Source organism: Catharus ustulatus, chromosome 10 (assembly GCF_009819885.2).
Source record: "Catharus ustulatus isolate bCatUst1 chromosome 10, bCatUst1.pri.v2, whole genome shotgun sequence".
NCBI classification, from domain to species: domain Eukaryota; kingdom Metazoa; phylum Chordata; class Aves; order Passeriformes; family Turdidae; genus Catharus; species Catharus ustulatus.
This window is the reverse complement of record NC_046230.1, coordinates 25,916,354-25,930,082: the sequence shown is the minus strand read 5'-3', so window position 1 is coordinate 25,930,082 and position 13,729 is coordinate 25,916,354. Positions and strand designations below refer to the sequence as shown.

General features: G+C 53.7%; 1 protein-coding gene across 11 annotated transcripts in view; it reads left to right on the top strand.

The window, feature by feature from the left end:
- MBNL1 (muscleblind like splicing regulator 1) overlaps positions 1-13,729 on the top strand; it is a 64,322-nt gene that overhangs the window by 38,718 nt on the left and 11,875 nt on the right. For 6 of the 11 annotated variants that reach the window (XM_033068456.2, XM_033068453.2, XM_033068451.2 and 3 more), the window contains exons 3-7: positions 2,293-2,463; positions 4,450-4,650; positions 9,204-9,461; positions 10,385-10,438; positions 11,206-11,359. In XM_033068456.2, the coding sequence (XP_032924347.1) occupies positions 2,293-2,463; positions 4,450-4,650; positions 9,204-9,461; positions 10,385-10,438; positions 11,206-11,359 (838 nt within the window). The remainder of the gene's footprint in view (positions 1-2,292; positions 2,464-4,449; positions 4,651-9,203; positions 9,462-10,384; positions 10,439-11,205; positions 11,360-13,729) is intronic. The other 5 variants (XM_033068457.2, XM_033068455.2, XM_033068454.2 and 2 more) reach the window with 1 other exon arrangement.

The window sequence follows — 13,729 nt, the reverse complement described above, 5'->3', positions numbered from 1 at the left end:
AAATAGTTTGACCATTTACAGGCAATAGCTGATGGTATGTAGCACCATGCTCCTGCTGGGTTCAGGAGGAATTTGTACTCCCTGACAGAGGGAGGTGTTTGTGTGTTTGTTTTGGGTCACAAGTGTTCTGCGTGTTCCAGCTGCAATGTTGAGTCCTGGCTGCTGGTTCTGCAGCTTTGGCATCCTCAGCACGGGGGAACAGCCCAGGCAGAGCCCTGGCTGAGGGAGCACCAGCACAGCTCCAGCAGCAGCCAAGTACCACAGCACCCTCAGAACACCCACAAGTGTTTAAGTGACTGAAAATCACGTCAGGCATTAATAATTGTTGGTAGTGATGGGGTGGTGGTGTTCATGGGGGGCACGTGGGATGTGCAGCACTCACTGTTGTTCACAAGGAGATTTTTCTTTTGTCTTTAGGAGGTGGCCTGTTAAATGTTAGAGGGTTGTAGGTCTGACCATGAGCAGCTACTTAAAATTACAGAATCACAGATTCTGTGAGTAAAGGAGCTTGCAGTCTCAAAAGAGAATCCTGAGAAAGCTTTTCTTTATTGAGTATGCAGTCAGGGTGTTTTCTGGAAGGAGATTATTATCAGAGAGCAAGAATTGCAGTTGTATTCCTGACATTTGGCGTGGGATGTTAAAAGCAGGGTGTGCTGTGCTTCCCAGAAAACTGGGGGGAAGTTGTGCGGAGGAGCCTGGCAGTGACCACACACAAATGGGCACACTCCTGCTGAAAAACCCAGGTGTGCTTCATGGTCCAACATACCTGTCAGAGGATCCAAGTCTTCTAGAAATACCCTGTATTTTTAGAATGTAAAATTTTGGGAGTCATTTTTCCAAGGCATGATTGGTCATTTTTTTCTGAGTTTGCCACGTTTTCCACAGCTCTGTGAGTGTTCACACAAAGTCCTTGTGCTTTGTGGGGAGTGAAGCCATGGTGTGTAACTGGGGATGGTTCTCCCTGTGGGAAGGTGCCTGGGGACAGGTTTGTGTTCCTGAAGGCAAGGTGAAAATTCCTCCCAGTCCAGCTCCTGAGCACCAGACCGTGCTGAGCCCTGTGCTCACCCAGTGAGGTGTCACAGGAGGCTGAGCACAGCAAGGTCAGGCACATCCTGCTCCCAGCCAGGCTGCATGGCATTTCTTCATTTTTGGCAATGAAAGTGAACTGTACAGAGTGGGAAATAAATCTGTGTATTAAACACCAAAAAAAGAAATGAAGGGGCAGCCCCAGTAATGCCCCAGTGTGCTGGGGAGCCCAGGGAGCATTTGTCCTGAGTTTGAGTCCAGCAGGATTTGGAATCCCTTGGTGTGCTGGTGTGGCCCATCAGGACACTGCAACATCCACTGCTGCCTCTGAATTTGTCACAATATTCCTTTTGTAATGATTGAAAGAGGGTTCAGAAAAGGCTCAGAGAGATGAGACTGTGCCCTGAGCTCTGTGGGCTGCAGTTAGCAGGATCCAGCACAGGGTATTTAGGAGCTGCAGGGTCAGGGGATGGATGCTGCTGTGTTCTGGTGAGATCTGTGGCAGTGATTTCCAGCTCCTGGGTGCTCTGTGGACCATTTGTAAAGGTCCATGGCATAAAAGTGAGACAAGAAACCCTGCTCCCAGACAGACAAGCCTGCATTTCTTTTCAAAAATTTGTTAAGATCTGTAAATTAAAAAAGATTGAAGGTTAAAGGTGCCCTGGGCTCCAGAATGCAAACAAGGAGGATGTAAGTGTTCTGATAGTAGCTGGTGATAGCAAAGCATAAGCACAATTTACCTGGGGCTGTGGTATGTTCTGGCAGTCTTTAACTCTGAGTAAATGCCTTTCCTTAAAAACCATCTTCTAGGTGGATAGAAATGCTGGTCTCAGTGGGGAATGAGAGAGGCTCCTTGTTTCCTGGGAGCCAGAGGACATTGCCTTGGATCACAGGGATGATTTGTTATGACTTTAAAGCATCTGAGTGTATGAAGTACATTAAGTGGTTGGGGTGTACAACACGTACTGCCAGGCTTTGGATCTCATCCAGAGAGCTGAGGAACAGCCTAAACCCCAGCACTGAAATGAGGACATGGAGTTTAATCTGGATTTCAGAATCAGGTCCTCTGATCCCAGCAATGCATGTTGTAGTTCCATGTTACCCATTCAGCAGTAATTTGCTCTGACTTTTACATTGTGCTCAGGTAAGATCTCATTTCCAGGTATCTGGTGAATGTGTCTGCAGTCTGCTTGTGTTTGCTTTAGCCCGTGGTGTAAGGAACAGAGATGCAGCCTCTAATCCTGCTGTGCCCATTCTCTTCTCCAGGGTCGATGTTCGAGGGAAAACTGCAAATATCTTCACCCACCACCACACTTAAAAACGCAGCTGGAGATCAATGGGCGCAATAACCTGATCCAGCAGAAGAACATGGCCATGCTGGCCCAGCAGATGCAGCTGGCCAATGCCATGATGCCCGGAGCCCCGCTGCAGCCCGTGGTACGTGCACTTCCCTCTGGAGCTGGGGCTGAGGGCAGGCAGCACAGGCTTCCACACCAGGAAATGCCACAGAGCTCAGCAGTGGGACAGGAACCAGCTGCACTGAAATGCCCCTCTGTATGTCTTTGTGTTGTTTAATTCTGCCTTGCCTGGGGTAATGTTTTTAATTAATTTCAGTAAACTTGGGTTAGCTTATATTTTGCAATTTAATTCTCAGAGTTTGGACAGCAAGTGATCTGCATGAGATTTTTGTTTCTTTTGCAATATCATGTGTTCTAGGAAACTCCTGGCTTTGAGGAGATGCCCACTGGGTGTTTTCCCTTCACTCAAGGGAACTTTCCCAGAAAATTGCTTGCTGGAATTGAGCTTTGGTTCAGGGGGAGTTAGGCTCAGCTTGACCATGGCTGGTACATCAGTGAGTAAGAGCCCATCTGGCAGCAGAGAGCTGGGGTGGCTCTGAGCCCTGGCCCAGCAGTGGCCATGTGCTGGTGGGGTGTAGGACAGTGGGGTGTCCCTAAAGAGACCTGAGCAGCACATCCCAATGCACCTGTGGGCTTCAGAGCAAGGCCAGCTGGCTCTGACAGCATGCTGTCACTCTGCAGGGGTCAAAAGGCTGCAGGGTATTTATATTGCTGTAGAATAAGCTCAGTAGAAAATAAATGGGGTTGTCTTATTTGCTGTACAGCAGGCACACAGGTGTCTGAGTGTATTGGGCTAAAATCAAACATCAGCATCTCTTAAGTTACACACTAACAGACTGGTTCTATTTTAAAGTTCGTTATTGCATAGCTGATAACCCACTAATGAAAAGTGCAGTTAATTAATAGTGTGTTTAAGAGTAATATTTAATTTCCTGTAATATTTGCCAGGTTGTTTTTCATTGACATGAATGAAGAATTATAAGCATTACAGAAATTGTACCCATTTACACAATTCTCATTCTGTTTTCTCCAGTAATCCCTGCATGTTTTGTTCACTATTTCCAATGTCTCTTGCTTCCAAACAATTCAGTCATTTCCTCAGGAATACAGAAACATGTGCTCTTCTCTGGTGTCTGCCTTAAATTGATATGAAACAGAGAAGGAGTCATGTTCACTCTGTAGTTGTTTTTCCCTCTGAAAATTAGTTGGGGAAAAAAACCCAAATGCCTTAAGTAACTGCTTTATTTAGATAGTGAAAGACAAACACTCCTGGCTGAATTTTATTTGGCAGTTGCACTGCATTTGGGGGCAGGAGAGTTATTTAATCCTTGCCGCAGTGTAGCAGCTCTGTGTTGGGTTTTCACAGCATTATTTGGGCTCTACACCCAATTATCTTCACACCCACAAGGGCACTTGACTTTTTTTTTTAAACATGCGAACAAACAAAAGAAAATCATATTTGCACGTGCTCTTTTTTCCACTGGTGTAATGTTTTAGCCTAACTAAAGCATCTCCTGATGCAGTGAGTGTGTGAATACCTGCATGGCCAGCCTGTTGAATTCTCTAAAAGGGAAGGATTGTGGCTCTGTGAAACCCTGGGGGTTCCTGAGGCAGCTCTAGCTGCACCAGGGTCAGAAAAGCTTTGCCTGTGCCTGCAGTTGAGTGTGGTTGATGCTTTGTCAGGGTTCTCAGGTGCCTTTTCCCCAAGAGCCAGCGTTGTACCCTGCTGTGGCCACGTCCCCCTGGCAGCCCTGGACTCTGTGACCCCACAGAGCATCTGTCACTGATGGTGGCATTGCTGGGAGCGTGCAGGGGAGCTGCCACGTGCTGGGAGCGTGCAGGGGAGCTGCAGCAGGAGAGCAGCAGAGGCTGCTGGGAATGCCTGGCCTTGCTCACGTGCAGCAGCTGCACAGCTGTTCCCTGCCACCCACCAACACAGCAAATGCTCCCTCCCAGTCAGCAGCAGGAACTCAGCTGGTTCAGCTCGGGGGGTGGCCAGAGGGTTGTTTGGGTGACAGCACAGCGAGCACGGTGCTCAGTGTCCCTTTCCCTTCTCCACTTGCAGCCCATGTTCTCCGTCGCGCCGAGCTTAGCCACCAACGCGTCAGCCGCCTTCAACCCCTACCTGGGGCCCGTGTCCCCAGGCCTGGTCCCTGCTGAGATCCTGCCCACGGCCCCCATGCTGGTGACAGGGAACCCCGGCGTGCCCGTCCCTGCCGCCGCCGCCGCCGCTGCCCAGAAGCTGATGAGGACAGACAGGCTGGAGGTAGGACTGACTTTCACAAGGACTGTCATTTGTTGTGTCTTCTAGATAGGAAATACTTTGCTTGTGAAAGCAAATAATGCAGGTTTCACTTGGGCTGGTCATGCTGTATCTTTGTGACGGTAAGAACAAGGAGTGACTGGGTGGTTGTACACTGAGTTCAGGCTGCCACTCTGCTTCTGAGCCTCCCCTGCAGAAAGAAATGGGAATATTTAGGGATGCCCATGGCAGCAGCAGGAGTGCCACAAAGCTGTCAGTGTGTGCCCAGGAGGTGTTACCGTGGTGGGGACACAGGCACTGAGCTGGGAGGGGTGCAGGCTGCAGCTGCTGGGGTGCAGATGGCTCAGCCTCTGCTCTGGGCAGGTGCTGCCCACGCTCCCCTGCTGGCTGCTGCTCCCCGTTTATCACCCTCGCTACAGCCCTGACAAGTGTCAGTGCTCTGGAGCTGCTGCTCTCCCTTGCTCCCAATCTTTCTTATCTCAAAGGCCCGACACTGTTTTCAGCCCCTTATCAGTGCTGCAGCAGCGTGGGCGGGGAGCCAGGGACGTGCTGCCAGCTGCTGTGAGCTTGGGGCACAGCCCATGGGCACAGCCTGAGAGCACAGTGTGAGCATGGAGCACAGGCTGAGAGCACAGCCTGAGAGCACAGTGTGAGCATGGAGCACAGCCTGAGAGCACAGCCTGAGAGCACAGTGTGAGCATGGAGCACAGCCTGAGAGCACAGCCTGAGAGCACAGCCTGAGAGCACAGCCTGAGAGCATGGAGCACAGCCTGAGAGCATGGAGCACAGCCTGAGAGCACAGTGTGAGCATGGAGCACAGCCTGAGAGCAAGGAGCACAGCCTGAGAGCACAGTGTGAGCATGGAGCACAGCCTGAGAGCACAGCCTGAGAGCATGGAGCACAGCCTGAGAGCATGGATCTCAGCCCATGGGTACAACCTGAGAACATGGATCACATCCTGAGAGCATGGATCACAGCCTGAGAGCTGAGAACACAGCCTGAGAATGCAGATCTCAGCCCATGGGCACAGCCTGAGAGCAGGTGCTTGGCAGCCCAGGCAGGCTCTGGTGGTTAAAAGGCAGAGATGGGGGAGGCTGAGCAGCCAGGCTGCCCTGCTGTCACCCTGGTGTGTGCTGGACATGGAGGTGTGAGGGCACAAGGCTGCTGTGTCCTGCACGGCTGCTGCTGCTCTCCCTTCTACCATGGCTCTGGTCACTGAGCTCAGGGAGCATGCTGGCGGAGCAAGAAGGATCTCTGTTTTATGCAGCCTACTGTATTTGTAACTCTGTTCCTTCTGCCTGTGTGTCTGCACTAACAGGATCAGCTCTCCTTCCCAGGGAAATGAATTCCTTTTCCTTAGCTGCATCCCTGGCTGCCGAGCTGCTGCTCAGAGGGTGAGCTGGGAGCAGTGGAGGGTCAGCTGGCAGGCAGCATTTCCTGCTGCTACTGTCACTATTCTCAGAGCTCACATCAGCAGGGTCACCCTCCTGTGGGATCACATCATTTCCCTTTTTAGAGATGTTTTCCCCGAGGGAAGCGTTCCCCAAAGCACGCTCAGGTTGCAGCTCTGAGCTGGCACACAGGGGCTGGGTGGAATCACCCAGGCATGTTTTTCCCTTAGGACTCTGTTTCATAATGGACACCTGCCAGAGGTGGACTAAAACCAAAATGCAATTAGGTAAATTCATAAATAAATCATAATGGATTTGGAAATGAGTATGGAGAGGGAGATGCCTGTGGTGGGCACCATCAAACGCAGCAGCTGATCTTGGCAGCACAGCCCAAAGGACTGTGTTGTGCTGCCAGCCCTGCAGTGCCCATGGGCTGCTCAGGGTGGGACATGAGGGCTCTAAAGCATCCTGGTCATAAGCAGGATGTCCCCATTGTCCCCAGGCACCCAGGGGAGCAGGGCCACCCCTTGGTGTGCCCCTCCAGGGCAGCCCTGGTGCTGGCTGCAGGCTGTGACCGCGGTGCACAGGGAGCTGATGACATCTGGAACCTCAGCCTGCAGGATTTGGCCCTTTGGACACTGCCTTCTCTTGGTACTGCTGTTCAGAGAAGTGATGCATTGCTGAGCCAAACTCCTCTGCGTGAGAGGGAGATCCTAGAGTAGCACTCTCAGGGTAATAAAACTGTTTTTCTTTTCTTCAAATTCAGTTTAAACAGTGAAACATGTAGGTGAGAACATAATTTGCAAATGCTTTCCAGTACAGTGGTCATCTGATCTGGAGTATCCAAATTTAGTATCCAAACACTAAACAAGTATGCCACTTTTATGAACAGCAAAATATTTGAATGTACTTTATAGGCTACAGAAATACAGAATGGATTTTGGAGATTCTGCATGATCTGGGTATTGCCTCCCAGAGGAGCCAGCAGTGTCTACCTGCTCTTCTGGGGAGCTGCAGCTGTGGCACTGCCATTTGTTGTGGCATGATCAGAGCTTTATAAGGCTCCACTCACTCTCCCTTGGAATGAACTGTCCTGGAGAAAAATAACCACAATGATGTTAGCATCTAATCTTGGACTATGATTGGTTCTGCTTAGAATTTTAAATATTTATTTTCAAGAGCGATGTACACTGGCAGGGATTAAGTCAGCACACGTTCTGGCATACAGAGCCAGGCTGCTCCCAAGCTGGAAGCTCTCAGTGGGCACACCTGGGGTTTTCAGGGATGCAGGCAGACTGTCGGGCAGCGCTGTGACTGCTGAATTAATGGGAGTCCTGCTAAAGGGAGGTCAGTGAGTGCTGCTGGCAGTGGGGCTGCTTTCATCCAAATTTCATACCAACCCCACGCAGGTGTTGGGTGTCCAGAGCCACTCCTGTAAGGAATCTGCACCTCAGGGTGGAAATGTCGTGGCTTGAGGCTTTTCCACAGCTTTCCTCACACTCCTCCCCTGCAGGAAATAACTTGAACAAAGTGTGGTTCTTCAGTGAGCTAGGAAAGAAGCAACAAGGACAGGGAAGTGAGACAGAAAGGAACTGACTAACACTTTATCAAAACCAGCTGTTTCTGTTGGAATGCCATCATTTCCTTTTAGAAGTGTTCCAAAGTCAGGAGTGACCACAGCCAAGCTGCTGTTTCTTGCTTGGTTCTTATATGCCATGGTTTGCCAGAAAGAAGCAACTTAGAAGTTCTTGGAGCTGGTCAGCTCTGGGTGATCAGGACTGTGGTGCTGGCTGGCATGTGTCACTGCCAGGGACTGGACCAGGGAAGGGATCTGGCTGCAGGATTACCTGGCAGGCCAGTGGTTATTTTCCAGCCCAGGAATTTGCCTGAGCTGTTTCTGGCTGCAGAGTCTGTTCTGCAGGCCCTGAGCAGGAGGGCAGGGGATGAGCAGGGACCAGGGAGGGCTGGGCCTGGCTCATGTGGCTCTGTGCAAATACACACCTGGAGCCTGTCACCGTGTGGAAAAAGCCTACAAACAGCATAATAAGCCTATAAACATGCAGGAATGACTCTGCACAAATGCTTTCACACCTGTCCTGGTCCTGGTCCTGCAGGGGGTCAGTTCATAACCACACAGGGCAAGTGGCAGTGGCAGTGGCACGAGGGCTAAACAGCAGCCAGGGGACTGGTGTGAAGGCAAAGCAAACCACCATCAAATCTGGGTTGTTGCAGGAATCACAGCCAAGGTCCTTGAGGAAATACTGATGATCCAAGCTCACAGGCACCCACCTTGAAGAGGAAATTCCACCCACTAAAGGATTTTTATGCAGACTGGCTTGCTTTTGTCCCTCTGATTCCTATGGCCTTTGGAAAACTGGAATGCTAAGTGTGTTTTGTTGGCTGTTTGGGGAGACCTGACCATGACAGGAGCCGTGTCAGTCTGTCAGACACAGGGTTTGCTCGTGTGGTGTTTGTCACACCGGTGACAGTCCGTGTCTGTGCTGCTGGGGTGGCCACAGGCCTGGGGGTCACTGTGGGCTGGGGGCTGGCTGGAGCCCACGGGGACACTGCAGGGCTGTCACCAGGCAGCTGCAGTGTCTGAGCCCTCCAGCTCCATCTGGCTGCTGCTGTGTGACAGCAGGAGCAGAGAGCAGGCTCTGGCTGTGGCCATTCCCCACTCCTGTCTGCTCGGGGTGGGGCTGGGCAGCACAGAGGCTGGGCCAGCCTGGGCTGTGGGTTGGTGTCTCCTGGCAGGCACCTGGACTGTGGGGGCACATGGACACAGTGCCAGCCTGCTGGGGCTCTCTGGGGACAGCCACACACCATCCCCTCCCCTTAATGAGCACATGGAGCACAGCCAGGCCACAGCAGGGCATGGCTGAGCACCTTGGGGTGCTTGAGAGTGGCCACAGCACATCTCAGCAGGCAGAAACAGCTGAGTGGGAGCCACAATGCCACCTGCTGTGTGCTTGGCTCTGACCATGGCAGGGATTCATGCTCCTTGACATCACGAGTGGCTCTGGAGAACTCTGCTGCCAGGTCCCTGAGCCCTCCATCCCACTGCAGTGGGACCCCTTCCTCACAGTGAAAGCTTGTCTGTGCTCCAAGCCATGCCTGCATCACCCATCACCAGAAGTAAGTGGCTTTCTTTTCCTGGTGTCACAGGTGTGTCGAGAGTACCAGCGTGGGAACTGCAACAGGGGAGAGAACGACTGCAGGTTCGCTCACCCTGCCGACAGCGCCATGATCGACACCAACGACAACACGGTCACCGTCTGCATGGATTACATCAAAGGGAGGTGCTCCCGGGAAAAGTGCAAATATTTCCACCCTCCTGCACACCTGCAAGCCAAGATCAAGGCTGCCCAGTACCAGGTTAACCAAGCTGCAGCTGCCCAAGCAGCAGCGACTGCAGCTGCCATGGTGAGTGTGGGAACACTTGTGGATAGAAAATGGAATGTAGACGTCCACTGAGGAGCGGCAGTGGTGGATGTGTGTTTGTCCTTGCCGAGGAGGGTGCGTGTGCCTGGGGACCCGGTCACTACGTGGTGCAATGAGCTTTCTCAGCATGTGGTGCCAGATCTGCTCTGGAGTAGTTCCAGACCATCGAGGTGTTTGACTAATTTTGCCTGCTGATGTACAGAGTAGCTGTGTGTGCACACGTGTGTGTGCCTGTTCGTGTCTCTGGCTGGCTGTGTGGGCAGATGTGTCTCTATCTGTGTGTATCCATCCAGCTGCACAGCTGGATAAATCCGTGTTTAGTTTCTCTAAGTCCGTGTTTGTAGAGGTGCAGTTTGAAGTGATCTGACTGTTCCTGCTGTCCCTGTCCCGTGTCCCCAGGGCTGTTGGTGGCTGTCCCAGGGCTAGTGCCGGCCCGTGGCTGCAGCAGCCGGGTCGGGGCCCACTGAGGAGCTGGTGTGCTGGCGAGGCGAGGGCAGCACTGGGGGGCTGTGGTGGCAGAGGGTCCGAGCCGTGCTGAGCTGTGGGTGTGGGGAGCAGAGCACAGAGGGGGCGGCAGGGCCGGCGGGGCAGGCGGTGGCCGCGGGCTCCCGGCGGGTCCGGCGCGGGCAGGAGCCGGCTCAGCGCGGCCGTGAGCCCACAGCGACCCCAGAGCCTGCCCGGCGTGGGGAACGGGCACCCCTGCTGCCCCGCTGCCCTGCCCTGGGCCCGTGCATGCCTAGTCTTGTTACCGTTGTACACGGCATCCGGTGATTTGTTTTTATTTGTTTTTTCTCACCTCCCCAAATGCACTGCTGCCCCCATGACGCACCTCTGCTTGCTGTTTATGTTAATGCGCTTGACCCCACTGGCCATTGCCATCATGTGCTCGCTGCCTGCTAATTAAGACTCAGTCGGCTGTCAAATCACTGAAGCGACCCCTCGAGGCAACCTTTGACCTGGTACTATGACCTTTCACCTTTTAGCTTGGCATGTAGCTGTATGGTAGAGTGGAGTTTGGGGTTAATGTGCAGAAACGGAACATCCCGGTTCCCCTCCCCACGTCCCCGGCCAAGGGCGTGGGGGCGGCCGGGCCAGGCTGGGTGTCCTCCCCGCAGCCGCCCCCGCGCCCTTCCGTCCCCTCCCTGTCCCCGTCCCGTCCCTGTCCCCGCGGGTGCCGGCGCTGGGGCGTTGGCATGGCTTGGTGGCGCGGAGGGGCCGGCATGCGGCGCGCTCTGCATGCCCGGGCAGCGCTGGGGCCCGGGGACTGGGGTGTCACCGCGGCCCTGCCACCCGCTGCGGACGGTGACAGTTATTAACATGGCTTCTACGTGTGATCCTCATGTAGCTGGCGGTGCTGCTTCCCCAGAGCCTGGCTCCTGGCCCAGCCCGTGGCTTGCCCGTGGCGTGGCGCTGGTGCCGTGCCCGTGGCGGCTGTCCCGCCGGTCCCTGTGCCGCTGCAGTGGTAGGCAAACAGCGAACAGCGCTCCCTGGAAAGCCGTTCCCTCGCCTTTTATTTGGTAGTTCAGTCTGCTATGCCGCTTGCTTGCTCATGGAGAAACATGGTGCTGCCTGGTTATTTTGCCTTCTACTGATTTTTCTTTTTTCCTTTTTCTCTCTCCTTTTTTCCTCCCTCCCTCCCTCCTCCACACCCTACCCACCCACCCCCTCCCTTTTTTTTTTTTCTTTTTGTTACCGGATTTTATTTTTATACCCATCCACCATTCAGGGAATTCCTCAAGCTGTACTTCCCCCCTTACCAAAGAGGCCTGCGCTTGAAAAAACCAATGGTGCCACCGCAGTCTTTAACACTGGTATCTTCCAATACCAGCAAGCTCTTGCCAACATGCAGTTACAGCAGCATACAGCCTTTCTCCCACCAGGTAAGTGCCTCGCTGGTGCCTTGTCAGGGGAGGGAGAGGGGGGCTTGTGGAAAAAGCCCAGCAGGAGGCAGCTGCTGGTTGCTGGTGTCACACACGGTGTGTGCAGGAGCACAGGCAGACACGGTGTGTGCTGGAGCCAGGCACAGGCAGACACGGTGTGTGCTGTAGTGCTGGCGCCAGGCACAGGCAGACACGGTGTGTGCTGGAACACAGGCAGACACGGTGTGTGTGTGCAGCCAGGCACAGGCAGACACGGTGTGTGCTGGAGCCAGGCACAGGCAGACACGGTGTGTGCAGCCAGGCACAGGCAGACACGGTGTGTGCTGGAGCCAGGCACAGGCAGACACGGTGTGTGCTGGAGCCAGGCACAGGCAGACACGGTGTGTGCAGCCAGGCACAGGCAGACACGGTGTGTGCTGGAGCACAGGCAGACACGGTGTGTGCTGGAGCCAGGCACAGGCAGACACTGTGTGTGCTGTAGCCAGGCACAGGCAGACACGGTGTGTGTGTGTGCAGCCAGGCACAGGCAGACACGGTGTGTGTGTGCAGCCAGGCACAGGCAGACACGGTGTGTGCTGGAGCCAGGCACAGGCAGACACGGTGTGTGCAGCCAGGCACAGGCAGACACGGTGTGTGTGTTGCAGCCAGGCACAGGCAGACACGGTGTGTGTGCAGCCAGGCACAGGCAGACACGGTGTGTGCTGGAGCACAGGCAGACACGGTGTGTGTGTGTGCAGCCAGGCACAGGCAGACACGGTGTGTGTGCAGCCAGGCACAGGCAGACACGGTGTGTGCTGGAGCACAGGCAGACACAGTGTGTGCTGGAGCCAGGCACAGGCAGACACAGTGTGTGCTGGAGCACAGGCAGACACGGTGTGTGCTGGAGCCAGGCACAGGCAGACACGGTGTGTGTGCAGCCAGGCACAGGCAGACACGGTGTGTGCAGGAGCCAGGCACAGGCAGACACAGTGTGTGCTGGAGCCAGACACAGGCACACACGGTGTGTGCTGTAGTGCTGGAGCAGAGGCAGACACAGTGTGTGCTGTTGTGCTGCAGCCAGGCACAGGCAGCCCCTCTCAGCAGTGCCCCGTGCCCCTGGGCAGAGCAGGGGCTGTCTCTGGGAGTGCTGCCTTCTCTCTGCTCCTTGCAGAGTCTGGGTAGGTGTTTTCCAGTCTAACACAAAATCAGCGTCATGCTCTGTCATGCCAAATCAGAATTTGAAATCTCCTCTCTCCTTCCTCTTTCCCTGGATTAACTGCTCTTCCCTCCACATCCCCCAGCTGTTGTGCTTGTTCCCCTGTGGGACGCCTGGGCTTGGCAGTGGTGGCTCTGGGTCACGCACACAAAGGGGTTTTCAATGAGGTTTTGATGAGGTGCAGCAATCCCAGTCAGCACAGGCAGTCTCTCAGGTGGAGAATCACAAACCTGCACTAGAAGTCACAGTTTGGGTTTCTACACTGATGTCTCAGGGCTGGTCTTGGTCTGAGCAAAGCCAAGTGCTTGTTCTCAGCCAAGAGTGGCCAGCTCTGCTCTGGTCCTGGTCTAACTGCTGAAGGTGCCTGTGCTGTCCCAAGCAGCAATCCCTTTGGAGGACTGGGGATGGGATGTAAAGTTGGAATATGTGCTTTGGTTCTGCCATGGCACAGTGTGAGCAATGATCTCTGGTTTGTCCTGGGAGCTTCTGCCCTTAGTACACAGCTGAGGTGAGCAGCAGCATCATTCCAGGGGGTGGGCAGAGCCCAGCTGAGAGATCTGTACTCAAAAATGGGACAGAGTCTGTGAGGACAGCCCTTCATAATGACACTGGGAAGGGGGAGAAACACAGCTGATCAGCCTTTACCCAGAAATTTAAAGGAATTTATCCTAAACATCTTAGGCAAGAATATTCCCAGGAGTTCAGTATAATGCCCTTTACTCTTCTGTCTTGATCTGGCATACAAGCAGGTTGCTCAGAGCCCCATCCAGATAGACTCAGAGTCCTTCCTGTGAATGTTAATTCACAGATCTCTTTTGGCTCAGCTTAACCAGTGAAGTCTGTAAACTGCAGTTTTCCAGCTTCCATGGAAGCAGCGAGGGGCTGGGTGGTTTCTGGCAGTGCTGGAGCTGCATTTGTACTTCCCCTTTGAGCTGAGGAGCTGGGGTTGTGGTCTGTGTGTGCCAGACCCCATTTACACCTCTTCATAGACTGGGGGCTTTCCCATTGGCTCGGGACACACCTTACCTCAGCTCTTCCTCCAGCAGATCCACTCTGAAACCTCCAGGAGCTTGGCAGTGGTTCTTAAGGCTTCCTTAGACCTTTCCTGACAGCTGAAATTTAGTGCATGTTGCACAAGAAAAGTAAGGGAGTTTTTAGCCTGAGCTATTATAAAT